Genomic DNA, 27,112 nt, shown 5'->3' with positions numbered 1-27,112 from the left:
GGGGGGGGGGGGGGGGGCTACTAGAGCACTATCTCTGCCTCCGCACCCACTTCAATGGGCCCTCTGCCAGCATTGATGTGGCTCTAAGCTCATCAGAGCTGTTAAGAGAAAACATATGTTGTGCATGTGGGCATGTTTGAAAGGGACGGATCTGCCCAGAAACACTTGAGGATTTTAAGTGAGATACTGTCAGATGACGAGATAAACACAGCTTTTAGTCTTCTACAAAAGCACCAAGACTTGGGTGGTTGGTGACAACCACAACCACATCTCGGTTTACTCTGACATTACTAATTTTTGATCATATTGGTGGTTGTTTATCAAGTCAAGGCCGTAGTTTGCCCGACTTTTTAAATCACCATTTCATTACTGCCTGGAAGTCGAAGGCCTCCGCAGAGACACACACAAATACAAACAGCTTGCAAATCTTTGAGCTCCCTGCAGCTCACATAGTCTTCACTTCCCGATTTATCCCTCCTCTCTATCTCTTTCTCCCCCACCATCTCGCTTTTCCCGCGTGTCTCTTGCCAGACTTCAGCCAGTGGAGTGAGGCTGCCAATTTGCAGGCTATAAAATAAATTGCCCATGCTAATTAAGATGGTTGGATGGGATTGAAGAGTGAAGAGGGGTAGAAACCGATGTGGAAGTGGCCATAGAGAGCCTCAAAACAACCTGTTCTCTTCCAATTAGTCACTTCGCAGGCTACTGTTGATGAAAGCCAGGGCTACAAACGCCAGCGTGTTGAAGTGTGTGTGAAAGTGTATTTACATAGTTTATTGCTTAAGTGGGTAAACCCGCACATGTAAACATCCTTGTATAAGTTGGCGTATGATCCCTGAGGGGAGTACGTGTGGACACGTTTGCTTTGTGGGTATATTTATCTTCCATGTGACCTTTGCTTGGATAACGTGAGAGGAGAGGCAGTACCATCCCTGGTGTTGACTCCCAGTGATCTCCACGCCTACAATCACAATGATAAACAGCCTGAATTCTTTGTGTTTCCCTTCATTGGCATGCACAAGTGCGAGCCTCCCATTCCTCCATCCGTTATCAGAGCATCTGTGTATCATCATTAACGTTACATGTGTTAGCCAACACAATGTTTTCCCAGCTAATACCCTGCTTGTTGATAAGCTGTGCTAATCAGCAAGCTTTGAATCTCTCTTTCTGCTTGGTTCTCTCTCTCTCTCTCTCACACAAACACGGCTGTTAATTGATCTCAGAGCCCTGTTCTTGGCGGCAGCCAGAGACACACCAGTCAAAACACGAAGGAAATTCAAAGCACAACGAGGGTCTGGATCCACTAAGGTAGCAACGGCACACCCATGGTGCTCTTCTCCGCAGGGGGGCGACGCTAGGTGCAAAACACCCAGAAGAAAATCTTCTGTCCTGGGTTTAATCTACAGCAACGCCCCTGAAACCCCTTTTCCCCAAGCCCTGATTCCCCTTTAAATTCCATAAGGCCAAACAAACACAGATTCCCATCTAGTTCCAAGTTTCTATTCCCGACTCTCCATTTTCTGTCTACACTAGCATCCATATTTCTTTTTCTATTTCCTCATTTCTTAGGCTCCCTATGAGTGTGCTCAGCGGTTTCCCTACCACCACTGGGCCCCTACATGCCTTATTTATAATCAGTCCTGGCTAATAGATGAGACTGGAAAATACCAAGCTAATCATGGAAGAATGTAGTAGATTTAACTGGCCTATCAAAGGGAAAATAGAGAGTGTGTGCAGATGAGTTTGCGTATGTCGGGGTGGAGTGTCGCTTTGATCTGGTAAATTGAGCCACACACCAGCAGCTTCTATGCCTGGTGACACGCACACAACCCCAGACACACAAACACACACAGGATAACACACACTAGCCCAGATTAAAAGGAAGGAGGGACCTTGCAGGGACATTCATCATGTCTCCGAGGTCACGGGGGGCCCGTCCCATAGACCGCTGCTAAGGTTAATTAATGAAAGTGGAGTCTGTAGCACCTGTCTGCCTACAAGTTACTCTCCAGATATGTTATGTCCTCCTCCTCCTCCTCCTCCTCCTCCTACCAGACCAAACAAAGAAAGGCAGCCAGCTAACAGGAAATTCTTCCTCCTGGGATGCTGTGCTCTGATAACATAGACATCCCCTGATACATGCTTTCCCACTAATATGACAAAAACAACTTGTTTTAAGTTCAACATAAAGGAAGGAACTTCACACTGATTGTGTACCACTGCAGTGAAAGTACTTCCTAATCCCAGTTTAGTGACTTTAACCCTTCTATTGTCCCTGGGTCAAATTCCACCCGTTTACAAAAACTGTCTATATCACAACTATGACAAAACAAGGTTGAAAAAAATCACAAATGTTGAAAACGTATTCAAAAACGCAGGAAAAAAAACAACCAACACATTTTTTTTTTTAAGTGCTGAAAAATTACCACAAAAAAAAATCTTAAAAAGCGACAAAACACTATTAAAAAAACTTCAAAAATTTGAGTAAAATTGACAAAGATAAAAACAAATTGTTGAAATTTACACCTATAAACACACAAAGTTGCTGGTCGGCGGGAAGACAACACCTGGTTAATTTGCTTCCTCATTAACCTGCTTTATAATTAGGGCTGCACAATATTAGGAACATATGTGATAAGCAATAATTTTGTAAATATCGATATTGAATAACGATATTACTTGCGATAAATAAGGAGATATTAAAGTGTACTCAGTTCTGCATGTCTGCTCCTTTCAGTTTTCCGCTAAAATACAACAAATTGCTACTAAGGACAAATGAAAGGAAATTTCCTACCTACTTTTATTAAAGAAATGGAACATTGAATTAAATATATAAGGCACTACTAAAAAAGAATGAATTTAAAGTGTTATTTCCTGCTAAAATTTTCTTTCAACTAACACAAAAAATCTCTGTGTCTATTGCAATATCAGGTGGGGCAATATACATGTCGCTGCGATATATTGCGATAGACAGAGATTTTTTTTTTTAGTTGAAAGAAAATATCAGCAGGAAATAACACTTTAAATTCATTCTTTTTTTAGTAGTGCCTGCTATAAGCCTAGACTGCTGGGGGACTTCCCATGATGCACTGAGCACCTCTCTCTTCCTCCTTCTCTCCATCTGTATGCAACCTCATTCCATCAATGCATGTTACTACCTCAACTTCTTCCCTTTCCCGGAGTCTTGTGCTCTCTCGCCCCTCTCCTCTCTCCTCCTATCGGTTCCTGCAGGTGTTTCTGGCTCTGGAGCTGTGGTTGGAGTCACCTGCTTCATCCATGTTCCTGCTCGACACCTTCCGCTACAATTCCCCATGTCTCTCTCTCTCTCTCTCTCTCTTTTGCTCTCTCACACCCAACCGGTCGAGGCGGATGCCCCCCCACCCTGAGCCATGGTTCTGCTTGAGGTTTCTGCCTCTTAAAGGACGTTTTTCCTTGCCTCTGTCGCCTAGTGGTTGCTCTTGGTGGGAATTGTTGGGTTTCTGTAAATGAAATCATGAAGAGCTGTTCTTTTAGAAAAGCGCAAAGAGATCACTGTTGTTGTGATTTAGCGCTATATAAATAAAATTGAATTGAAATTGAATGGAATTGAATTCTGTGCTGTATTCTTCTAAGCTGTGAACTTTGCACGTAATTTCATACTACAGTGTACTATGGTATGACAATAAAGAAATGTTGAATCTTGTATCTTGAATCTTGTATATTTCTAAGCAGAAAGTTGAAATATTTAGCTTTTACTTCACACAAGAGCAGCCATTTTCCCCTGTTGCCATGGGAACGTTATGAAGTGACGTTATGAAATCAATCGGTAGCGACAAATATGAGATCAAAGCAAATGTATTACTTGCGACAAATGAAGTGTGTGTACTTTCATACTCCAAACATACTCTCCTCTGCTCACACTCTTGCTGTGGATTCCCATCTGACACAACGCTTGTTGAATCAATGCTCAGCAAATTATGCCCTTGCTTCTTGTACAATCATTCCCACCAGATAAAAACTGCTACAATTATGGAACATATGGGACTGTGATTCATTGGCTTCCAATAGAGCATATTGCATGCCATATTGTGACTGCATAATTTTATGCTCTGGTGCCTTGACTAAATCACAAATAAACCATGAAACTACAGGAGAGGCTCTTTCTTGCCCCTTTATCAGAATTATTCCTACAGCTTTCATAATGTATGCGTGAGTCATAGTGTCTGCAAATGACACTATAGACTTAATTAACTTGTAATGTGGAGCTTATGTTATAACACTGGTTTCCTAATGGAATTATATATAATATGAAATACATCTGTGGCTGTAGCTCTATTGTTTTGATATCATATGTAACACGTGAGGTAATATTCCAAATAGCTGGGACCAAGTGAAGCTGCAGCTGTGTTAGGTCACCCACCTGTCTTGAAGATCTCGTATCGAATGGAGAAACCCGCTCCGTAGGTCTCGTAGTCAGACACGAACTTGATGAACAGCTGGTTTCCGGAGGAGACGACTGGAGAGGGAGCGATCTTCCCGCAGTACTTCCCCACTAGCTGGCCGCTCTCGTCCACACCATCTCGCACCTCCACGTAGTCGTACCTGAACAAGAGGAGAGGACGCAGAGTTGGTCACAATGTGTTTTTAGAAAACACGTTAAGTTCTGTTATTGCTCTGTTTCTGTAGATTTTACTCATTTGAAATGACTACGTCACCATTATGCCGCTCATGTTGTGCATGTATGAAGACACAAAAAAAAACACTCACACACATGGAGATAAACACACAGATTCACACTCAGAGGACCACATACATGCAGAGCATCACAGCATATTGTGCAGGTGATGTACTGGAAATAAAACACTGTGTACACTAATGCGGTCTCAGGTTAAAACTCAGAGGACAGGTGGGATGGTTAAGCTTCCGTTATGTCAACCTGGCACACACACACACACACACACACAAACACACACACACAGCAGAGGTTTTGTGCGCCCAGCAGTAGCTGAACTCCGGCTGTAGAGTTGTCTATCTCTTGTTTAACCACTAGCGAACACTGACAGTGTGTGTGTGCCTCTTGTATGACTGAAAATGGGAGTTGAAAGTGATTATATCTTGGCCTTTGGCTTAGGCTGCTGTATAGAAAGCGCAGGTGTTAAAGCTGTTAAACACACACCTACACAAACATCACATTGAAATGGAATTTCAGACCTACGGCTATTGAAGGGAGCAGCCGCCTAATTGAGTCGGCGAAGAGTTTAGGAGCATAAGAGGAAAACAGCTTTGAAACAAGACTGGGAACCGGAGCCATGGCGCACACACACACACACACACACACACACACACACAGTGTGTCTCACTATCTTTGTGGGGACCAGTCATTGACAAAATGCATTCCCTAGCCCCTTACCCTAACCTTAACCATCAAACCTAAATGCCTAACCTTATCCCTTACCCTAACTATAACTTAATTCTAACCCTGATCCTAAAACCAAGTCTTATTCCTCAAACAGCCCTTTAAAGTTGTGGGGACCAGCATTTTGTCCCCACAAAGCTGTCAGGACCCCATAAGTATACTGTGTTCCCGGTTATTGGTCCCCACAAATGTAGTTAAACCTGATACACACACACACACATAAATAATCTGGCATGCGAAACGTAAACTGACCAACAAGGGTGGTCTTAACAAGCTTTGGTCATCAGTGTGTGTGTGTCAGTGTTTTCAGGCACTTTATGTGCACTTGAGTTGTGGTTTTAACTCCAGGCCCGTATGCGTGTGTGTGTGTGTGTGTGTGTGTGTGTGTCTTTTTGTGGTTGAGATGACTTTTCCTTGCTGTGTTTTGACTGTGAGTGAAGGGGTGAGCGCCGCTCAGAAAACAGATTTCAGTTCAGGTTTCCTAATTGCCGAGTTTCTACCGGCCCCAAACCCCCGTTCCCGCCAAGGTTTTAGCTCTGCAGGCCACTTATTGAACATAGTCCTGCCCAAACCCTGATGACCTGCTGCTCCATCTTCATCAAAAAACAGATAAAAAAATGCAATTCACACACAATAAATGAAGAAATACATTTTGATGCATGTTAAGTGTAATGGGAAGCAGGTGTGTGGGTACTTTCAGTCACACACTTGCTCTTTCTGTCTCCTCCCCTTCTCAGAAAATATGTGCCTTCTGGGCAACAGGCCCTATTTTCATAGTTTTTTGCTTGATTCCCAAATTACTGTCAAAACATCAGGTCTCCTTAGCGGTACTGAATTCACTTAATGCACAGGATTTCACACAAAAAGGCGATTTACACTTTGAATGATGGCTCGGGGTGGGCTAAATCCCTCAGGTGGGGCCTGACTTGTATCCACACGCACCTTTGCCACCTTTTCCACAAAAATGGTTTCCTTCACCTGCTTCAAATTTTTTTTTAAAACAACATATCTGTAATACAAAAATCAAGTTACTAGAGGGGATTTGGAGGCGGTAGCGAGGCTTGGTTCTTATACATGACATATAAAAAGCAAGACGCAGGCGGGGGCTAGTAAGAGAGAAGGACAGAGTGTAACTGAATGTAGAGCTCCACACATTCTGGCACTTCTTGAAATTGGGTCCCCTGAGGACTTGCGGTGGATGGATTACTTGTCCACATGTCAACATGCATCAAGTGCTTCTTCTTCTTCTTCTTTACATTTTTAGCGTCTCAGGTTAAAGGATGGTGTTTGGTAAGAAAGCTGCTACTCACCTATAAACCCAATGACATTCAGCCCTTTGCTTTTGAAACCTCAGATCCGGATCCACACCATACAGGCATTCTAGCATTTCAAATCTCATTGAAAACCATCTGGAAACATCAAGGTTTCCTCCCCTTCTTTACCTGTAGTCAGTGAGTGAGCTCAGTCCTCTTATTTCTGTGTTAAATCCCATGCTGGAGCCGTTTGGCTTCCCGTCATTTCTCTGTTGTGTAATTTCAGACCAGGTCTTCTTCCTCTCTCCTCGCCGGGCCACCAGCTGTGGTAACAGCCAACCTCAACGTACACAAGAACCTTTGTTTCAGCTACTTTATCAGCTGTAGCACAGTCCAAAATACTACCTTCATTTGATGTTAACAATGTTATTCCGGCCCTCGCCTTGCAGCTAAATGACCATGAAGTTACTTCCTTTTAAGTTTGACGGTCTCCCCTGAAGCAGAGATCACGTTTCTTTCTGTCTTTCAATGTCATCGTCTAGTTTAATCACCAGGGCAGATATTTATGAAAGACTTTAAAGTTACAAAACTCATCTTTTTTTTAATAATGGAAGTTGTTATTGTCTTCTCAAAAGTATTTTTTGACACTGAAAGAAGGGTGTGTATATACTGTATATTTACATATACATATTTAGGCACTTTCTTACTTAAAATTTGAGTTGAAGTCATGTGTTACTGCCTGTATTGAAGTGGACAGCATTCATCAGCATACATTAAAAGAATATTCCAAGTAGATGCAATAAAAAATTAGCGATACAATCTCTCCTCTCCTCTCCTCCCCTCCCCTCCTCGCTCACAACAGAGAGAATCAATCTTTCCGTGGCTCTGCTCTGTTCTATAAGCAGACTTATAATTCACCTCAGAGCCTCTGTTTCTGCAGCTCCCCCCCCCCCCACACTACCCTCCTGCTGCACCCAGCAACTGCCAAAAGCTAAACATTGCCAGACGCCTAAAAAATTGATGCTGAGAGGCATCACTGAGACGAAGAAGGAGACAAGAGCAAGCTGCAGTAAGCAGCTGAAGGAGCTGAGCAAGTGTTTGTGTGTTGCTTGTGTATACATATGCACTCCATATGTGCAAACTTGTGTGTGTACTTGCACAGCATTATGCACAGCACGTTTTTATGTGTGTGCACATGAACAGTTGCCAACCAATGTTTGCATTTTGCCTGTCCTCATAAACTCCTTATTCACCATCCAAACAAGAGGAATGCTCTTATTTTAGTTTCTTTCTCGACTCCTCACACCTCCACAAAAGCAGTTTATTGCATTTGGACCCACCAGCCGCTCGGATGGCCTCCGTAAAAGCAGCACAGCGGGAGAGAGGATGCAGATGGAAGCGAGAATACTCCCTGGGGATGCTCGCTGCAGTGCTCTATGTGCTAGGAGAGACAGAAAGAGACCTCCTTCTGCAAAAATGTCTCTATTTGTTCCTAAATGACTGGTGTGTCATCCAGAACTCCAGCGGTTCTACGCCAGTGGGCCCACACGCTCTGCTCTACTAACACAGATCCATCCAGGCCCTTATCATCTGGAAGACATTATGGCGTAACGCTTGGCGAGGCAGTTTGACGGCTCCGAAAGGCTCTCCTGTTGCCAGCTGTGTTATGTGCAGCTCTAATCCATTGCTCTCAACACCGGTGGGGACAGTTAACAAACTCTATTTAGGGTCATAAAAGAAGAACATGGCCTACATTTTAAGCCCCCGAATGGTCCCGCAGGTTTTGGGGTCCTCCTGACCTTCCAATTTAAACCTAAATTCCTCTTCTGTGTAGGGGTTCTTTTCATGCTTTATCACTCCTGTTGTTGTTCTTATTCCTCATGACAGTACAATCCAGTCCAGCCACGCACGTATTTATCTGTCTAGTCCGCTTTGGGTCTGGGTTAGCCTGCCACAACACACACACACACACACAGACGATTACACACACTGAGCGAGCTGCCTACCACAGTGCTAATAGTGAAAATGGTTCGCCAATCCAGTGGGGAAATTAAAGGGAAAAAAGAGAGCGGTAGGTGGGTGAGAGAGGGGGGTGGGGGGGAGTGAATGTAATTCTCAACGACCTTCGCTTCACCGACTCAAATGTATTAGCCCGCCTGCTTTCTTCAGGCACAGAGAGAAAGCAATCCGCTAGTGTCAAACGAGAACATTAGCCCTCCTTGCAAAGCAAAAGAGAAGGCGACAAACCACCGGCCTAACAATATAACAGTTATATTGCCTGAAGCTTTCCCATGGAAACAATCTGTCCTCCCTCTATAAATGTCTCCTTGATATGGTTCTATAAAAGCAATACAATCTGAGGCAACGGAATAACGTTATGACAGACTGGATAAGCCTTGTACAATTGGTTCGATTTCTTAATCAGACCATTTCTAAGCTCAAGTATGCTTGGACCCCTTGAACAAGAGCTTTTTTTCTTTGCTATTTCTCCCTTTGGTTCAGCTGCGTGTACCATTTTTCTTTCTGAGGTTGTCACAGTACAAGTTGCTATCACACGAAAACATGCCACCTACGACATGTCAAAACATATCTGGGTAACATAAGTGTGGGGGGGGGGCCCAAACAACGGACTTGGGACAGCTCTGGGAGGCTCCGGGGACTTAGGAGGAAAAAGGACTTTGTTGTCAGCTGTCAGAGAACTCCGGAGAACTCAAGTGTTAACGACTCTCGGCTAACAAACTGTCACTTGGAGCTCCGGAAAAACACCATTGACGTTTGTACAAGGGGGGGGCACAACAGAGGCTGATTCCCAACTTACTTTTTTCCATGCCTGGAGGGGACATACCTGGCTGAAACAGCACGGTCTCTCTTTCTTTACTTTTACTACCTCCCTCATATATGAGACATTCATTAACCCGCACTAGAATAACAGGTTCTCTCTTTCCTGTAATGACCCCGCATCAGCTGGCCTGGACAGACAAGGAAGTACGGAAAAAACCCAAGGCAGTACACCGGGTCTACATCTTAATGCTCTCAGCTGAACACATTAAAACTAATTGACTTGCTAACGTTAGGATTTCATTACAGGTCAAAACCTCATCGTTAAAACAGATGCTTGGACCATGAAGCTTGGAAAGAAATCAGCGGATTTTCTTTTCAGCTATGATCCTCTCCACTGATGTGTCTCCACTTATGATTGCGCAGGAAAAATTATTGCAGGCGTTGAGGGCTTGAGAATGTGGCAACCCACCCAGCGGGACAAACCACCAACCAATCAGAGTTGATGGGTTTAGAAGTGGTTCCATGTCGGTGAGGGCAGAAGGCCATGATTGCTTTGCTAGTTACCACGCTGCCACATGGATGGATGGAAGATAAAAAAAGATGGATGAAAAGGTGGATATTCCCCCTGCCCAGATGGCCCAGCTGCACCCATCCGACCGGCCTCTTTGGGTGTCACCACCGCACGGTTACACTCAGCTCGCTCATATTTTTAGATCCCGTGGCTGTTTCTGATTTTTTTTTGTGGCGGCCGTGGCCACACTTTGGTAAAGCATGTACGCTTTCCTCAACAGCAATTATCATTAGCATTGATGGATTTAGCGTGCCTCCATCCATTAGCTTTCCTAATTACACTGTCGAGAGATCTGCTGTCGCCAACAATCAAATTAATGAATTTGGCTATTTAGACTCTATTATTGCATCTCCCCCTTCCCAACCCCCCTCGCCCCTTTGCAACATGAACAATAATCCTTTATATGATACGTGATATGAGCACGGACTGACAGGGACAATTCTACCCCCGGGGGGGGGGGGGGAGCTCAGCCTGCTCAGCCTGCTCAGCTGCTCAGCAGTGTGAGCCTGCTCTGCTCCGCACACAGCCGGCTCACACTGCTGTCAACTTCGCGGATAAGGAGGGGGCGGGGGGGTTGAAACAAGCAGGGGGAGTAAAACTGACCACAAAAGCTCCCACTGTTAGCAGGCCGTCTAAATCCCCCTTTGCTCACCTCGCCTGAAAGACCTATTACACTTTGAACCCTAGCGAAGCTGAAGTATGTTCCACTGACTTGCTTTCTATTCCCATGGGCGACTGCCGTGCCTGCAGGGCCAAAGCAGAGCGGTGCATATGTTCAGTCATCCTGTTGTGCACACTCAAAATTGTGAAGCACGACAATAAGGTCACGATAACGTGATTATAGAAATAGGAAGATTGTAGAAATGTGAAGTGGTTTAAGCAAAAAACGCAGAAAATTGGCTCGCTGTTACATAGGCCTTTTTCTTATGTGGCCTGCTGACTTGAAGCTAAAAACAATCAAAGTGATTATCAATCAAAATACCTTTATTTGATCAAGGGGCTTATTGGTTCATAAAAATGTTTTTTTTTGGTTGTGATGCATTCAAAAGTTATTGTGATCCCTGCTTCAAGTCATAGCCAAAGGTTTTTTAATTGTTGCTATTATTACTGTAATTACTGTAATATGTACAGAGTCTTCTTTTTTCTCTCTACACTGTATTCTTTTTGCTAAAAACTGCTGCTGGAAATTTCAATTTCCTTTGCGGGAGTCATCCCAGAAGGATTAATAAAGAGAAGTCTAAGTCCAAGAGTGAAATGTTCACCACATTTTACAGTAAAGATGCTTCTACAACTACAAAGTCAAGAGAAAAATGTGAATGAAACACAATATGCAGCTGATTATCCCTAAAATTGAATAAAACTGCAAAGTGTCTGTGTAAAACCGGATTTTCATCTTCATTATTGAATATTTCTATACAATTTCATTTTAAATATTCCCCCCAAAAAATTTAAAATTAAATATTTCACAAGTATATGTATTATATATGTATATATATATAGCTTTTATGAAACTCAATAAAGCATCTACTGTATCAATGCATTACAAAAATGAAGCAACCATTTTAGTAATACTAATGTAATACATTGCTGATGTGTGGAGTTCAAGGCTATATCAAAGCTGTATGAAAGTGCTGCAGTTGTGAGCGGGATTGAGAATATCCATCGAACACAGTTTTTTGTCCCCATCACCCATCTTGTTATCATGAATACAGCGAGAATGACGAAGTACAACTAATTAGAGAACTGCCCGTGGCAAAATGGAAACACGCGTTTGGGAGATTTTTTTCCTGCTAAGTGAGCTTCGAAATGAGATTGCTTAGCATACAGCAGCGCTCTGTGTGCATCTTAGAGTGCAGATATAAATATTCAGGCGTGGATGTATGCTTTAGAAAATGAATCCCTTTGGGTACGTTTCCAAGAAACACTTCATTGTAAAGCAGTGTAGTTATGGCCGTGTTATAGAGTCATTTTAATTGGGAATTATTACGCAATATGTCAGTTATTCACCCTATCCCATGTTAACAAAACACAGCCAGAAACTGTGATAAGATTTACAAAGGGCCGAAAGAGAAAAGCAGGAAATTGGCATTAAAGTCAGAAAAATGCAAAGAAAGAAAACAAGCCAATAAGATAGAGAGGACGAAAAGTCCTGCGTGTTTTCTCAAAGAGGGAAGAGAGACAGGGAGGGAGGAGGGAAGCAGAAGAGAAGGGAAAGAGAAGCAGTGCAGCCCATTTCTGGGGCCATTACAGGAGGGAATGGCTCCCATTTGTCCCACCTTGACATTTGAGAGGATCTCTGATTACACAGGAGAGAGGGGCAGGCGGAGGTGAGTGAAGAGAGAGAGTCCTCCACAGGGGTCGGGGGTGCAGCTCAGATGATGTGTCGTTGTTACAACAATGAGAAGTCAAGGGTAAAAATAACAGGACACTGGGACAAAGGGGCCAATGTGGCACGGCAAGGCCGACGTGTGAGCTGTCTTTCCCGAATCAACGCGCTCCAGTCGCCCACCTACTCAACAGGGCACCCTTAGGACTCAGTGGCTTAGCTACACGCGCATCCTGCAGGGAATATTTGGATTTTTGACTTGGTAACTAAATGGCCCAACTATCTCATTTATTTTGAGTAAATCACAAAAAGGGGGGCTTGCTGAGAGACTATATAATCCTGTTCAATAACTACATGTGTAGGATGTACATGATTGAGGCCCGGCAACCATGTGACAGGAAGAAATATGAGAAAACACAGAGATAATTGTCAACAACCTCGAGCTAGTGACCTACTGAACTTAACATGGGACTAAAATTAGCCAAGTGAACGCTGCATAACCTCGCATCTTACGGGCTGGGGAGAAATAACAGCGACAATACGGATTCCCCTAAACGGAGCGGCGTACACAAAGGCAATCATCTATCTGTTTCTGATGCTGAGAGAAGCTAGCGGTGCTCCCCGTCGGGTAATGAGCTGTGTGCGAGGAGCACGCCACTTTCAAAAACAGCAAGAAGCGCTGAGGAGGAGAGTAGAGGAAGGAGGGTAGGGAAGGGAAGGGAAGGGAGGAGGGGAGTTGAGGCTGAGGTCAACTAGAGGTAAAGCCTTTGGGTGCTGTTCAAAAACTCTCTTTCTCATCTCCACAATGGGCAGGAAGGGAGAAAGAGTGCGGCGAGGCTGAGACGGTGGTCCGCTGAGTTTAAAGGAAACTGAGTGACGAGGGAGATAGAGACAGAGTGTGAAGGCATGTCAGTCGAGCGGTTGATGGAGCGACGGAACTGAAACAAAAGGGAGAAGTAGTGCAAATAGCTGATAAAGGTAGTTGGCAAACAGGTGCCAACATGAATCCAGCAAGAGATTCAGAAGCGTAAAGCACGCTCTTTCTCTTTCTCTCTCTCTCTCCAAGATTGTTTTACATGGCTCAGCAACAGCTAGGGAGCTCGAGGGCAACGGTAGTAATAAATGCACTGAGAATTATTCAATTAAACGTCCCATCCGTCCCCCCCTAGCATTCTCCCTCCTCTTTCTGTTCTTTGTCCTCCATGTAGTCTGTGGAGGTGGCGGGGGGATTGCGGGGTCAGAGAGCAGTCTGGGCTGGATGCTCCCATAACCCGGTCATCTGGGTGGACAGAGGACACTGTGTCCAGGCTCTGAGAATGGGATTGTCCGCTTGAGTGTTTAAAATAAGTACAAACAGCTACCTGGCCTTCAACCACACAATGACCCTAAGACAAGACAAGCTATTTCTAGTTCTTAACAGGAAGAGGTAAAAGGATGGCGATCAAAATAAATAAGGGGAGTGTTTTTTTACAATAGGCACGTATGTGCGAGTTGATCAGTTCTTGGACACAGTGTCTACAGATTGTAACCACATCCTTCATTTCCTTCTGACGGCTGTATTGTTCTCACTGCATGCAAAGAACTCGTGATTTTCCAATGATGCAGCACTTTGGAAGCCAAACAGGCCATGCTGTGGGGGCCACATGCCAGACAGTGGATCTATTCCGTGGTGCTGGGCTCACAGGCAGAATGCTTGGCATTAGAGAGCCGATGTAAGTGCTGATGGTCCGCCAGCCCTTGCCAGCATTTTGAAGGGCAAGGTGACTCTTCATTTGCTGGCCCAACATTCAAACTTTCCTGCCAACTTGGACTCCCTCTGCCCAGTAGTCTCATTCCCCTCTGCTTTCTGCTGAAACCCTCTGGGAAATTGTGTAAGTATGCATGGAAGAAGGGCCTTCTTGTCACTTTTCCGTGTGTCGGCAGGGGTTTGCCTCGAACGGCTTGACAGGCACCGGGGGTACAGGCTACTGACAACACTTTCAGCACTACCCCACTGTGATAATGCCGCAGAAGGTTGCTGTGAGGTGGAATTGCTGTCCTTTTCTTTACAATGACTGCCATCTAACAAAATAAATAAAGTGGTAGCACTTATGAAAAAGAAAGACCACAAGTAATGTCGCCAATTTAGCGAGGAAAGATCAAGAAAAGAGCAAACAAAGCGAGGGATTGTGAGGGGCTCTAACTCAATCAGAGAGCGGTGGGGTACCGCCCCATCAATCACTGTCTGCTTGTCCTCCCCGGCCCGAATCCCGCCCGGTTGAGTGGTGGAGGAAAACACCAGCGAAGCCGAAACACACCGAGCCAAAATGACCCCGGGGATTTGGGGCTGAGACATAAGGGTCGTTGGCTGAACTACCCACCTACCCTCTTACCCACTGCAAACAAACTTACCAAGAGCTTCTCTGGGGATTCGCTTGATTTGCTGAATAAAGAACCCTGTGGCCGCTGAGCACCCCCACCCCATGTGGATCTGTAAGCACCGTGGACTACGGCAACATCAATCAAACTCGTGAGCCCTATTTAAGGTGAGACCACGGAACGAAACATGTCTGACAAGCCTGGACACGCTGTGTTAAAGTGTCCAGAACTCCTTCATCGATTCAACTAAACAGCCTCTTCTTCTTCCTTTCTCCCCTGGGACGGGAGCGTGAGTAAGACATTGGGAGGTACTGTTTCAAAGTTATCCTCTCCTGGTTAATGCCCTGCCACCCACATATCATGAACTCAAATTATTTTTTATTCGTTTACCCTCCTTATCCCTTCTTGATGTTTTCCATGCAGCCTCATAAACTGAGAAATGAGCATTTGATGGAAAGACCAAAAGGCGAGAGACGAAAACCTGTTGCTAATTATATTATGTAAGGCCAAGAGAGGGGGAGACGGCACTTATTGCCAACTGTCCTTTGGAAACAGAAACGCATAATTGAATCACAGCCTCAGTGTTTAATGCATTTTCATCGATGCTGGAAGGAAAGGAGTATGAATTTTCTTACAGTCAGTATATAGATGGATAGATAGTGTCTTGATAAAGAGCTGATACTACCAGATGTTGTCCTGTAATCAAGAGACCGGCTCCTTTTCTAATAATCTGTTTTGGATAAAAAGCAAAAGAGCCCACGACAGACATCTCTAAGCTGTGTGGGACTCCATTCAACGAGTAACTTCCATACAGGGAAGCTCGTATTGGTTTGGAGCTGGAAATAAAAAAGTACGGACAAAAAAACCAAAAAGAATTCACCAACCGTGTGCCAGAAGCTTAGTGACACTCTGGCAAACACGAGCTGCTAACTCCCACATCGAGATGAAAAACAAAACAGGCAGACACGTGGGACTGCATGATGCTTTTGTGCTGAAATGTGACCAAGTATCAGAATCCAGCAGGTTTTTCATGACCATTGTCTCTCTCTCTTTCTGCCTCCCTCGTTCCTCCTTTTCTTACTCCTCGGCCTGTGAAGTGGACTCCCCCCCCGCTGCGAGGCAGAGTGGCTCGCCTCCCGGTTGTGGTCAGGTTGTGCATGAATCAAAGTGGTGACAGAGCAGCGGGGAGGATGGCAGATGCCACGGCCAGAAAGCTTTTCAATCAGGCTGCCCTTCCAAGCCACGGCCAAGGTGAAACACTTCACCGGCAAGTAAAAAAAAAAAAAAGACCTTAACCTCACTTTTACTCTCCCCTCACACACATATTGCATGCATGCACACATGTGCAGAAATCCTGCTCGTTAGAAAGAGAGTAACCCCTTCTGTTTAAAAGAGATGAAGAAGAGGAAAGAGAGTGAAGGTACCACACATCTGTCTGCAGCCCTGTAGTTAACTAGCAAGGTGAACGCTACACATCTATCATTGATTGCCACTGTTATGAACTGTTGGGAGTCTATTGCTGTGGAAAATACCAACTGCATCATTTCAGCTGCTTTGGTCAAAACCTGCTAGATTAAAAGCAGCTCCTTTGATCTACACCGCGCAGATTCTTCCCTGACGTGCACTATGGAACGAAGCACACACCGACAACCGAAATAAACGTCGGCTAACAGGCCGTAAGTCTCTCCCGCAGTCCTTGTCACTCCAAATCCCCGTCCACCTCAGCCCCCCGGAGGTCAAAGCACTTCCCGTCTTCAAAAGCCTCCACCGCCACAGGGTCTGTTAAGAAAAGGCTGCCTTTGCGTTCCTGCTTTATTTATTTTCCTCCATGACAACAGCTGATGAACCGGTCACACAGCCCACTTCTCCTTGTTTGCTCATGGTTGCCTTGCAGAGAAGCGTGAGACAGGAGTGGGGGGGGGGAGCTGTTTAAAGATCCAGTGAGGAGTTAGCGCTCCTCGCTCCCCAGCTGTGAAGCTCCACTGCTCTTTATCTGCTATTCAGGTGGCAGGATAACAGGCTGAATTAGGGAAAGTGGCCAGGAAGATCTTTTTTACCCAAAAGACCATTCTGTCCTCCACTCTCACTTCCTTGAAACAGGTGGCACTCTTTGTTGAGCGCTATAACCATATGAGTGGAGTTAGTGGGATTCCACATGACAAAGAGGGAGCCAACTATAGATCCAGGGTAAACTCCCCCCTTCCCAAGCTCCTGTTAGTCATCCCTGGAGTCCAAGACTGGTCAGGAATGCCAGGAGGGGCAGGAAGTCTATTGTGGAGGGCACACAGCAGAGAATGTTTGCCTTCCCAGCAGGCCAAGCAGCTCCACAGGGTCAGCTCAGCGGGAGATCGCAGTGGAAGGGGCGGAGGGACCGAAAAAAGGAGACGACTACAATTAAAAATAAAAGGGAAGGGAGTGCTTTTCCAAGCTTTGAGTTACAGGTACCCGAAGGCAGGGGGGCTCTCGCTGACTTTTGAAGCGAGAGAAAGTTGGGAGGCTTTCGCTGCCTTTCTTGTCGATCTCCCCCGCAAAGAGAGGGCATTCCTCAAATATCTCCGTCGCCTAGTACCACCATGCCGTACATCTCGTCTGAACCCCCCCTCCACCACCTTGCACAGACTGTCACACTGGAATTTCTGTTGAGTTTCAGAAAAATGCCATCCAGACAGAGAGAAAAACAAAGCCATGAGGGAGTGCTAAGAAAGAGGAGCCAGTCTCTCTCTCTCTCTCTCCCTCTTTCGAACCACTCCAAAAGAAAAACAATGCAGCCCTGATTGACTGCAAGGGATTTCAGTGTGCTGAAGAAGTTTTTCTGAGTCTGGTCAGCAAATGCGAGGCCATCAATGATTCATAATGTTGTCAGCGGGTGCATCAAATAAACAGAAAGTTGGGACGAGATGGGGAGAACAGCCTGCAGTTCAGGATGAAAGTTTGAGTGCATTCATAAGTGGAAACTTGATCAGATTCCTAAGTAGAAATCTACTTGAACAGTAAGAACCGCCTTAAAAAATGAGATAAATTGCCCTTCAATCTGGGTTACGTGAGACCTGTGTGTCACTTGTTTAGATTCAAATCCACTGAAACCTCCATTTTTCCCTGGAATGGCCGAGCAACGAGAGTCAGCCGAGCCTGACGGCCCTTGTCAGATCTCAGAGAAACAGAGAGTGCATGCGCAGGGGAGGGAGTGGAGCCAAAGCATATCTATTGACTCAAGTTTTTCACTCGAGCTCGGCTTTCTCATTCCGCTGATTTTCAGAGCGAATTGACTTCAAATATTTGCCTTGATGCAGGCTGCGCCTTCGCCTCAAACTTCATTAGCTGTGAGAGTGGCGAGGGCGGCCCCCGAAACTCCACTCCGTGGAAGTCTACAACGGTGCGTGAAAGGTAAACACGTTCTGCATTCAGAATCGCAGGGCTCACTTAGTCTCCTTATCTCTGTGATGAAGTGTTTTCCTCCTCCCGCTCTCAGGATACAGGCCTCCGCGCTTCCCCAAACAAACCTGTCAAGGGTAGCACACACGTGCAACAACAGCCCCCCTCCCCCTGCCAGACTCCACTCACTGAAGGCTGTTTTTCCTTTTTACGAGCCCCACTTTGAGTGCTTCTTGTTTGGTTTGCTGATAACAGCCATGTTGGAGAACATGTGAAGCATATGTGTTCCATTTGCCCACTAATTAGATTGCAAGGCAGCGCACTGAAGCATGCATTGCGGCCCCCACCACCTCCGCCCACTCTGCCAGTCCATCAGATAAGGAAGCTTTTCTGTCTCTTATCAGTTCCCATTATGTAAGGGCTGATTTGGTGAGTGGAGCTGCGACAGGGAGTCTGACATGTCCAACACAAATCACACCCGACTACTGTCTACAAATACATGAGTCGCTATTCCCCATCCCATAATCGAGTTACCTATGATGTGCCGTGTCAGCGATTAGCACGATAATTCACTCTCATGTTACACAGAGCCATCATTTAAAAATTATAAAAAGGAATAAAGGAAAATGGATTTCACTTCATGGCTTTTCTTGGCTTTGTGCCACACAAGGTGGAATATTGTACATTGAGAAGTGGAACTAAAGTCCCATGAAACCCACTGCGTTCAAAATAATGGACCTGTTTTCCTATATCAAATTTTTTATTCCCCAAAATAACATGATTGATTCCACACAACGCTCTTTGGCAAGTACAAATCTCTGCTTCCATTAATTTTGCGGCGTCTTATCCAATTTTATAGCATTTGAAAAACAAACTGAAGTGGTTTTGGAAACAGTATTGAGTAAAAGTTGACATATTCCAGTCTGTGATTAGGTATAATTTCCTGTAAAGGAGGTGTGTTGACCATAAAATCCAAAAATAACTGTAAAACTTATGTTAATAAGTTGGTCTTACATAGTGTAGTGACAAACTTTCAAAAAAGCGTTGAAAAAAGGGACCAAATCATAAGAAAAAGTTAAAAACCTCCATAAAAAGCGTCTACAAAAGTGTTGATTTCCAATTTTGACGGGAAGACAACGCGAGGGTTAAAATCAAGTTTAAAAAGAAGAAGAAGAAAAAAGAGCTGTAGGTCAGGTCACACGAATCGCACACCATCTGCCGGTGTTGTTAGCATTTCCTCTAGAATAATTCAAAACCTTCCGACCACACTATTGGTGTAACATGTTTCATCTGCTCCAAATGTAATAAATAAGCAAATAAGGTAGAGGCAAAAGAAGAAGAAAAACCAGGAGGAGGAGGGAGAGGGAGACGCTCACAGATGGATACACATGCTCTGCACGAACTTCATCTGCTAACACATTCATGAACAACTAACTGGCAATCAACAGGCTGCAGAATGAAAGCACAGAGCTAATTTGTAAATGATACTTGGATGGATCACTAAACTCAAAGCCCGCCCTCCTAAAAGCCTTCTGTGAGCCTGCAGGGACTAAATTCTTGTTACCGCATGTGTTTAGAAACAGGAAATTCATTCCTGACTAATTTGATTAGCACAAGTATTGTTACTGCTGACCCCCCCCCCCTCGGCTTTTGTCCCTTCCTCGCTCTCTCTTTCTAACTGAGGATCTTGGACAGTTTAATAGTCCCTCTGGTGCTGAAATCGGACCCAAAAGAAGTGTCAGGGAGCATCCAGCTTTTAAAAGACAGCGGCGTTCGGCCTGCCATAAATCTCTGACAGCAGTAAAGAAAGGTTAAAGTGGGATTGAAATCCGGGATTAAAAAAGCAAACCCTGCAGACATATGTGGGAGGGAGGGGAGAGGGGGGGGGGAGCACAAAAGAAGCGTAGGGTCCAGGTTTTGGGTGGAGCGGGGATACAGTAACAGGATCCAGCAAAGCCCTGTACTCTCCCGAGCCCTGCAGCGTAAACAAACAGCTGAGACAGAGCAGGGCAGAGGCACCGACACACACACACACACACACACGCACACAAGCAATCAGAGTGAGGCAGTCGGCACGGGCGAGGCTCACCTCAGGGCACCCACACTGACACAGGCTCATCACATTACTGTCTGTCTCCTGTTTCATCGGCTTAAACTATCTATCTGACAACAGGTTAGCCGCTTAGCTTCATGTTGGATGCGACAGCTCGCAGCTTACAAGTCAAATAAGGATCAGTGACTAACTGTCACGGAAAGATTTACCTTAAAAAGGGAAAATCTACCTAGTTTTCAGATGAAATCTAAGTGAAAAAAAACCAACATGAGTCAAATAATTCGCCTTCATTCCAACTCACAGTACAAAAGAGTGACTGTCTTATTAAAATAAGCTAAGGCATTTCATTTTGTATTTTTTATAGGATCTGTTCTTGGAATTTTGCACTTGTTTGGAGAGTATGAACATTGAATTTTAAGGGAAAATACCATTTTTTTTAAGCAACCACAATTAATGGCCATTGGCCTCTGGTGAGCTTTTGGACCCACAGCTCTGTCTCTCAATGCCTTCTGCAAAAGTAAAGCAATTCCAATCAATATTATACCCCGGTGACTTCATTCACACTCACAAAACCAGGCCAAAACCAAGTAGCAGGGGTGAGACATTCCTGCTGCCCTATGTAGGGGCCAGGGCAGGATGGCGTTGACGCAGTTCCATGCGCCTGCGGACACTAGAGGGCGCAGTTTCATGTGCAATATGCATGAGGGAAAGGAGAATGAGCGTCACACACGAGCGCTACACACACATATGAAAGGAACACACAGACGTACCATAAAACAGGAAGGTAATGGCGTGTGTGTGTGTGTGTGTGTGTGTGTGTGTGTGTGTGTGTGTGTGTGTGTGAATGGCTCCTACCCAGCTTGTCGGTGTGTAGTGGCTCCCAAAGTGAAGTCTGGGGGCCAAATTGGTACTTTAAAAAAGCTTTCCAGACAGTTTAATTTCACTAATACTGCAATTTCATTACATTTTTTTTTTTTTCAGAATGAAAGCATAAATCATTTCCAAAGAGGTTTCTTAATATCCATCTTTATTCCGGACTAATTTATTGTGGCCCAAGGGACAGAATCTGATTGAATAGAATAGAGGCTTTTGGTTATCCCAAAAAAAAAAAAACATCTGGTTTTCATAGACAAGATTGCGGCAGTGTACTTACTTGCACTCCCGGTCCTCGAGATCGAAATGCGGATTGAAGTTGATGAGAATCCGCTGGTGAGGACCAGGCGCGGAAATCACCCACACACATCTCTGAGAAGAGGGATAAGACGTGGGGTATCCGGGCGAAGTGAGGTAGTTGGCGGTTGAGATTCGGATGTTCCCTCCGCATTTATCTGCAGCGGGGAAAAGGAAAAAAAAGAGTTCCTTATGGATGGAAAAACTCATAATACTCATTTCTGATTATCCTATTATATACTTTTGTCTATAGCTAGACTGAGATAGAATAGTTGGACTACACTAGTTATTGTGTGAGTTTGTTCCTCCTATGGAGTGAAGTCAGGGTCCAAAATACACATCTATCTATCTATCTATCTATCTATCTATATTATTTATATATATCGTCCATTATTTATTGTTTATAATGAGCTTTTTTGAAGTTTTTCATTTTTTGCTGTGGCGCCTTGGGATGAAGCAGTAGTCCCTTCCATTTAAATAAAAAAAGGAGCAGCTTTGGGTAAGCGATCCAAATAAAAAAGTGTGAGTAAAGAAGTTTCTGCCTTAGCCAACAGTCCTAGGCACCTACAGTGGGTTGCTTTAAACTACAGTATGAGTGTCATTAAAAGGAATTAGCCTTTGTTTTTATCAGAGGCCCGCTGCGCACATTTATCTTCATTTACGCGCGTTTTCACCCTTTTATCTTGAAAAAACGCGTCCACCTTCTGCTGCTCTAACCTACACACACGTGTTGGAAATTAATGCCATCGAAATAAAAAGGAAAGTAGAAATGAAATTGTAACCATTGCTGTAAAAGTACAACATGGGGAAGTTGGAATTTGGGCGGAAACTTCACCAAAACACAGACATTCATCTCCACAAAAATGGATTAAAACATGTTCTAAAAATATCCCCTCATAGGTTCCAAGTCTCACAAGTAACTCTAATTACCTAGCCTAAACACAAATTGTAGAAAGTTGTATAAAATGTAAGAATTTAAATGGTCTCATGGTTATGATACCATACGTGGTAAAGAAAAAACTACTCCATGTCAGAGTTAACGACAGGAATATCCTAATCAAAAGTTATATAAAACAAAGGAAACACAACTGATGACGGCTGCATTAACATCTATAAAGTCACTATTGGGTAATAATGTTAAAGCCTCTGTTGAAATTATTAAGAGGGTGGAGGTGGAGGGCGCAGGTGAGCGCACTGCGAGTTTGCCAAAAGATCAGCGCAGATCAGAGCAGGCTAATCTTTTAGAAAAATATTGGGATTAGTAGCTTTGCAGAATACATAAAGGCTTTATTTCTATGAATATCACATGTCACACTTACCGTTTTTGAGAGCCTTGGCCACCAAAAGGATTCCCATGAACAGGATCAAGACTAATCCACAATGCATCCTTGTTTTCTCAACAACGAAATAAAATTACGCATACAAAAAAACCAAACTCCGAGTTGAAACTCCTCCAAAAGGTTTTCTTTTTTCTGGCAAGTCTCTTAACTTGACAAATTAAGCAGATGTGTCTCTTTTAGCGAAGTTGGAAGTGATCTGAGAGCGGGCTCAGGTCGCGTGCATCCTGCCATTCAGCTCCTGTTTCCTTTCGCCTGTGCCGGCTGCGCTCCTCTCTCCAGCGCCGACCGTGCCATTCCCTCTCCAAAACAAAGCCAAGATATGTGAAGAAATGACCCACTCCTTTGGTTTTTTGAGCTCTTACTCCGTCAAAAGATGCCCGGGCAGGAGGTAATCCCTGGCTGTGGGGTGAGAAGATAAAATAGGGAGATGTGAGCAGGTTAGGAATGAGTGCTGCGTCCGTGCGCTCTGGACGTATCCCGATGTGTCTAAACGCGCTGTTACTGATGCAACAAGGCTATGGAGACATGGATACACCCCTACACCCCAAATTGTGACCACTTTGCTTCTATAGGCTCGACGTGGGCACTCCTCGGAGAGGTTGAAGATTGGCTTAATTACAAATGGATATGTGGGAAAAAGCCTGTGTCTTCATGTGTAAGCGCAGCTGCACACTGAGTCACAGTACCAGCAGTCCGTTAAGTGACATGACTCTCTCTCTCCCTCTCTCTTCCTTCCTCTCTCTCTTTTACTCACTCATTCTCTATTCCCCTCCCCCTCCCTCCCTCTCTTCTTCGACAAAAATGAGCTAGACATTTAATGGGATATGTAGTAGCCTAACAGAACATGACTCCCCCAGGAACATTTTCAAACCATAACCAAATATATCTGGGCGAACATGGTACTATAAAACATCATGCATTGTAGCAATTATAAATCGGATTATAGAGAATACTGTAGGGGTGTTTCTTCGGGATGTCCTCCCCAGCACCTGGGACCGGTTCTTTTTATATGACCCACTAGACTGCCTAATCTACAGAAGTTTGTGTCAAACCTGTTTCCCCAGCTCTGATACAAGCGTATCTGCACCGCAGTGCTTATAATAGGCCCCGTTTTGTTTGGACAGGAGCTTAATAATAGAAAGTGTTCTTTTTCTTCCTCTTAGAGCTCCTTTAATGCACCAGTAGCTGTCCAGATGCACCGATTGTCTGCCCCACAACAGTGACACCATTAAAGTGGCACTCTGAAATGTAGGGGAAATCAATTAAAGCATAAATTAACGTAGCCTCGAGTCATTTACTGAAGGCTGCCCTTACTGGGTCACTGTGCACAAAAAGGAACAGAGCAGGCTTGTGTTCAGCAAACCTCAATCCCACAGTCCTGTACTGCGTCCACAAACAATGCGTGGCAAAAGCCACCATGAAAACAGTTTTAACATGATTGTTATCTGGATATTTGGAACCCACAACATTTGAAAAAGACTGCAAAACAATAACGGGATCACAGTGAGCCACGTTCGTAAAATTGTATGCGAAATGATGGTAACAATAATGAAAAATCTATGCTCGTTTCTGTGCATTTTAACGCAGCAATATTTCTCTCAGTCCTATGGATGAGGCAAATAAAAGCAGCTGCATTCACCTGCGTCTTGAGGACTCGCAAACCCGCAGGCATCCAGCCCTCCTCTCTCCACTTCCCACATTCGTGGAGCAGAGTGTACGATCCGATAGACTTCCTCCGTTTCTGTTAAAATGACACCAGATCTTCTCCAGAGCCCCACAAAAAGCAAGTCAAGTTATTCCCCCCAAACCCCGTTTTTGTACGTCGGTGGAGAACCACAGCGCAGTCAAAATCGGTCCCACCGCGCCAAGACGCACAACCGAAGTCCCGGAGACTCGCTCTCCTCTCCGCGTACAGACAAGTCTTCTCCCCGCTGATCTCTCAGGGGCTCGCTCCCTTTCATGCAGCGCTTTCACAAGTGAAATCCGGCCAGTGTGAGTGGAAAATAGGCAGTCCCGGAAATATCAAAAGGGATGGAAAGAATAATAGAAAAGTCCTGGTTGATCTGATATAAGTTTTACCCCCCTGTCCGTCTCTCCGTGCGCCACCCTTCTCGGCTCCTCCACTGGTTTGAGTCCCTGCCAGCCCTACACGCCCCTTTACGAGGGATGAATACGCGGGCGCGCGTGCGTGCGTGTTGCAGTCAGTGTGTGGAGAAGGTCTGCAATCGAGATGCAGATTTCCCCCACACTGTAAGCAAAAAATCCGTAGAAAAACGGAGAAGGTCCTGGCAGAAAATTACCAGTGCCCCTTCCGTTAAGTTTACGGACACTTCTGTTACAGTAATCCAAAAACACGGAAAATGCTCTAAATTCAAAGTATATCCTCTGCACCTTGATTGGATATTTCTGTAAATCCCAAAAATAAAAATGCGGAACAGCACCTGTGAAAAATCATTACAGAAAACAGTATATCAGCCCCTATTTTTACGGCTTTCTAACAGTCTCTCTCTCAGTCTCTCTCTCTCTCTCTATCAGTCAGTCTATCTCAGTCTCTCTCTCTCTCTCCTCTCAGTCAGTCTCTCTCAGTCTCTCTCTCTCTCTCTCTCTCTCTCTCTCTCTGTCTCTCTCTCAGCCTGTAGCCTTCATTGGAGTCATTTTTGACACTAACCCTACAACTTTGAGCTTGTAAGCCATCTTGAATTACATCCATTTTTTTTAAATATCTTTTATAATATATTTATTTTTGGATCATTCACATAATATTTCTGTCTTTCTTTTTCTGTCCTACATAAACTACTTCTATTACGGCCTACATTCAAAGGGGTGCCCCACAAACATTACAGTAAAGTGTTGGAAGATTATTAAAGTGATATTGGCACTATTGAGCTCCATAAACACTACATCTTCCCATATAGAAATATCATCAGAATATCATAGAGGTGCACTATGGGCTGATGCCCTGCTTCCTGGGAGCCCAGGGGCCCAGGGGAGTCAGTGAGTGCACACTGTTGTGTCTGTGAACAAAGAAGCTGTTCTCTGTTGGTGCATGGACAATCTGTCCGTCTGTCTCACACTTCAGCCTGCGCCCAGAACACACAGCTTACGTCATTTTGACTATGAGCTCATCATTACAGGTGGGAGACGTGACACCAACCATGGGTGCCAAGTCACTACAAAAATATAAGTCCCTCTAACTGGTATTATTAACGATGAAAACTGGATGAAGTGTTGACTGGGCATCAGAGGTGACAGGGAAGGGTTCTGGACATAAAATAAATAAATAACAGGACAACAATGGAAACAACTCTCTATTGGGACTTGACCCCAGACTGTAAAAAATAATGGATGAAGCTTCCGGGCCTGAAAAGGGATGCGAATGCCAAAGTGCCCTCTCAATTTGAGTCAAGTGTCCCCCTTTAGCGTTTAGCTTAGCACCATTGCAACCATAAACAACACTGGCTTGGCTGCGTTATCCTCCCCAGCTTCACCCTGATGCCAAACTCGAGGCTACGTCCACTGCTGTCTACGGGCAGGAGTCCCACACATTTGAATAACGAATGGCCACCTAGTTTATGGTGCATTCACATCCCAAACCCTTCATTTGAAATCCCTTAACCTATTCCAGGATATGCCACAAAATAGTTTTTTCTGTTAGATACAACTGATTATAAAACTAGACAGCTCGCTAACACTGGAGAAAGCAAAACATCCATTCATATTTTTTTGTCATTGTGCAACTGCAGTTAAAAGAGGAACTGAAAGTAAACCAGAAGCCAGGGTAAAAGTCCCCTGACCCTGCTTCTCTAATGTCACTGGGCCTTAAGGGTTAAGCCTGGCACACACTGCTGTTTGACTTCTCTGCTGTTTTAGCTCAATTGAATGCAATAACTGGAGGTTTCCAGCTGCAGGTCTCTGTGGTTAGGATGCTTTTTGCCCTGTAGGGGGCATCGGAGCTGGTGAGCAGCTCAGAGAGAGCCACCCATTGCTCCTCAAGCTCACCTTACTGTAATGCCTTTATGATTGCACAGCTGGGTTAACAAACAAGTGCGCTGATTAAAGGTTTTTTTGCAGACTTAATCACTATATTCAGCATCAATTTTCAGCCAGACCTCCCATGCATCAGCATTAACGGCATTCACCGTAGCAGTTGTGAAATCATTTCAATGCACTGTGTTTAGAAACTGCTTGTTTTATGAAATAAATCATTGTGTCGCCCTACTAGGAATGTTGAAAAGTTTTTGTGACACAATAGAGCAAAATGAGCACACAATTCCTGCACGTTATTATTTTCTTTTCCTAGAGTGAGGGGGAGACAGAGGATTGAGTGGCTTAATTCCCATCCCAGCCTTGCTACTTCTGTCTTGCTGATAACACACATGTTAAAATGGTGCCAGGCATCTCTATCAAAGGCAGCTCAAACTAGCCTTTCGTGTCTTCGGGATACCACAGGAACAAGAGTCATTTCACAAGGGTGCCTGTCTGTGCCATATCTA

The 27,112-nt window shown here is 44.6% G+C and overlaps 1 protein-coding gene across 2 annotated transcripts in view; it reads right to left on the bottom strand.

Moving 5' to 3' along the window:
- nrp1a (neuropilin 1a) overlaps positions 1–24,760 on the bottom strand; it is a 61,268-nt gene extending 36,508 nt beyond the window's left edge. For both annotated transcript variants that reach the window (XM_034861990.1, XM_034861991.1), the window contains exons 1-4: positions 24,259–24,760; positions 22,599–23,018; positions 21,263–21,437; positions 4,400–4,581 (exon numbers count right to left, since the gene is read on the bottom strand). In XM_034861990.1, coding sequence (XP_034717881.1) covers positions 4,400–4,581; positions 21,263–21,437; positions 22,599–22,665 — 424 coding nt within the window. In that variant the 5' untranslated portion in view covers positions 22,666–23,018; positions 24,259–24,760. The remainder of the gene's footprint in view (positions 1–4,399; positions 4,582–21,262; positions 21,438–22,598; positions 23,019–24,258) is intronic.
- Between the last annotated feature and the right edge of the window lie 2,352 nt (positions 24,761–27,112).

Source organism: Etheostoma cragini, chromosome 22 (assembly GCF_013103735.1).
Source record: "Etheostoma cragini isolate CJK2018 chromosome 22, CSU_Ecrag_1.0, whole genome shotgun sequence".
NCBI lineage: Eukaryota > Metazoa > Chordata > Actinopteri > Perciformes > Percidae > Etheostoma > Etheostoma cragini.
Note: the sequence above shows the minus strand (reverse complement) of the source record. Positions and strands in the feature narration are given on the sequence as shown.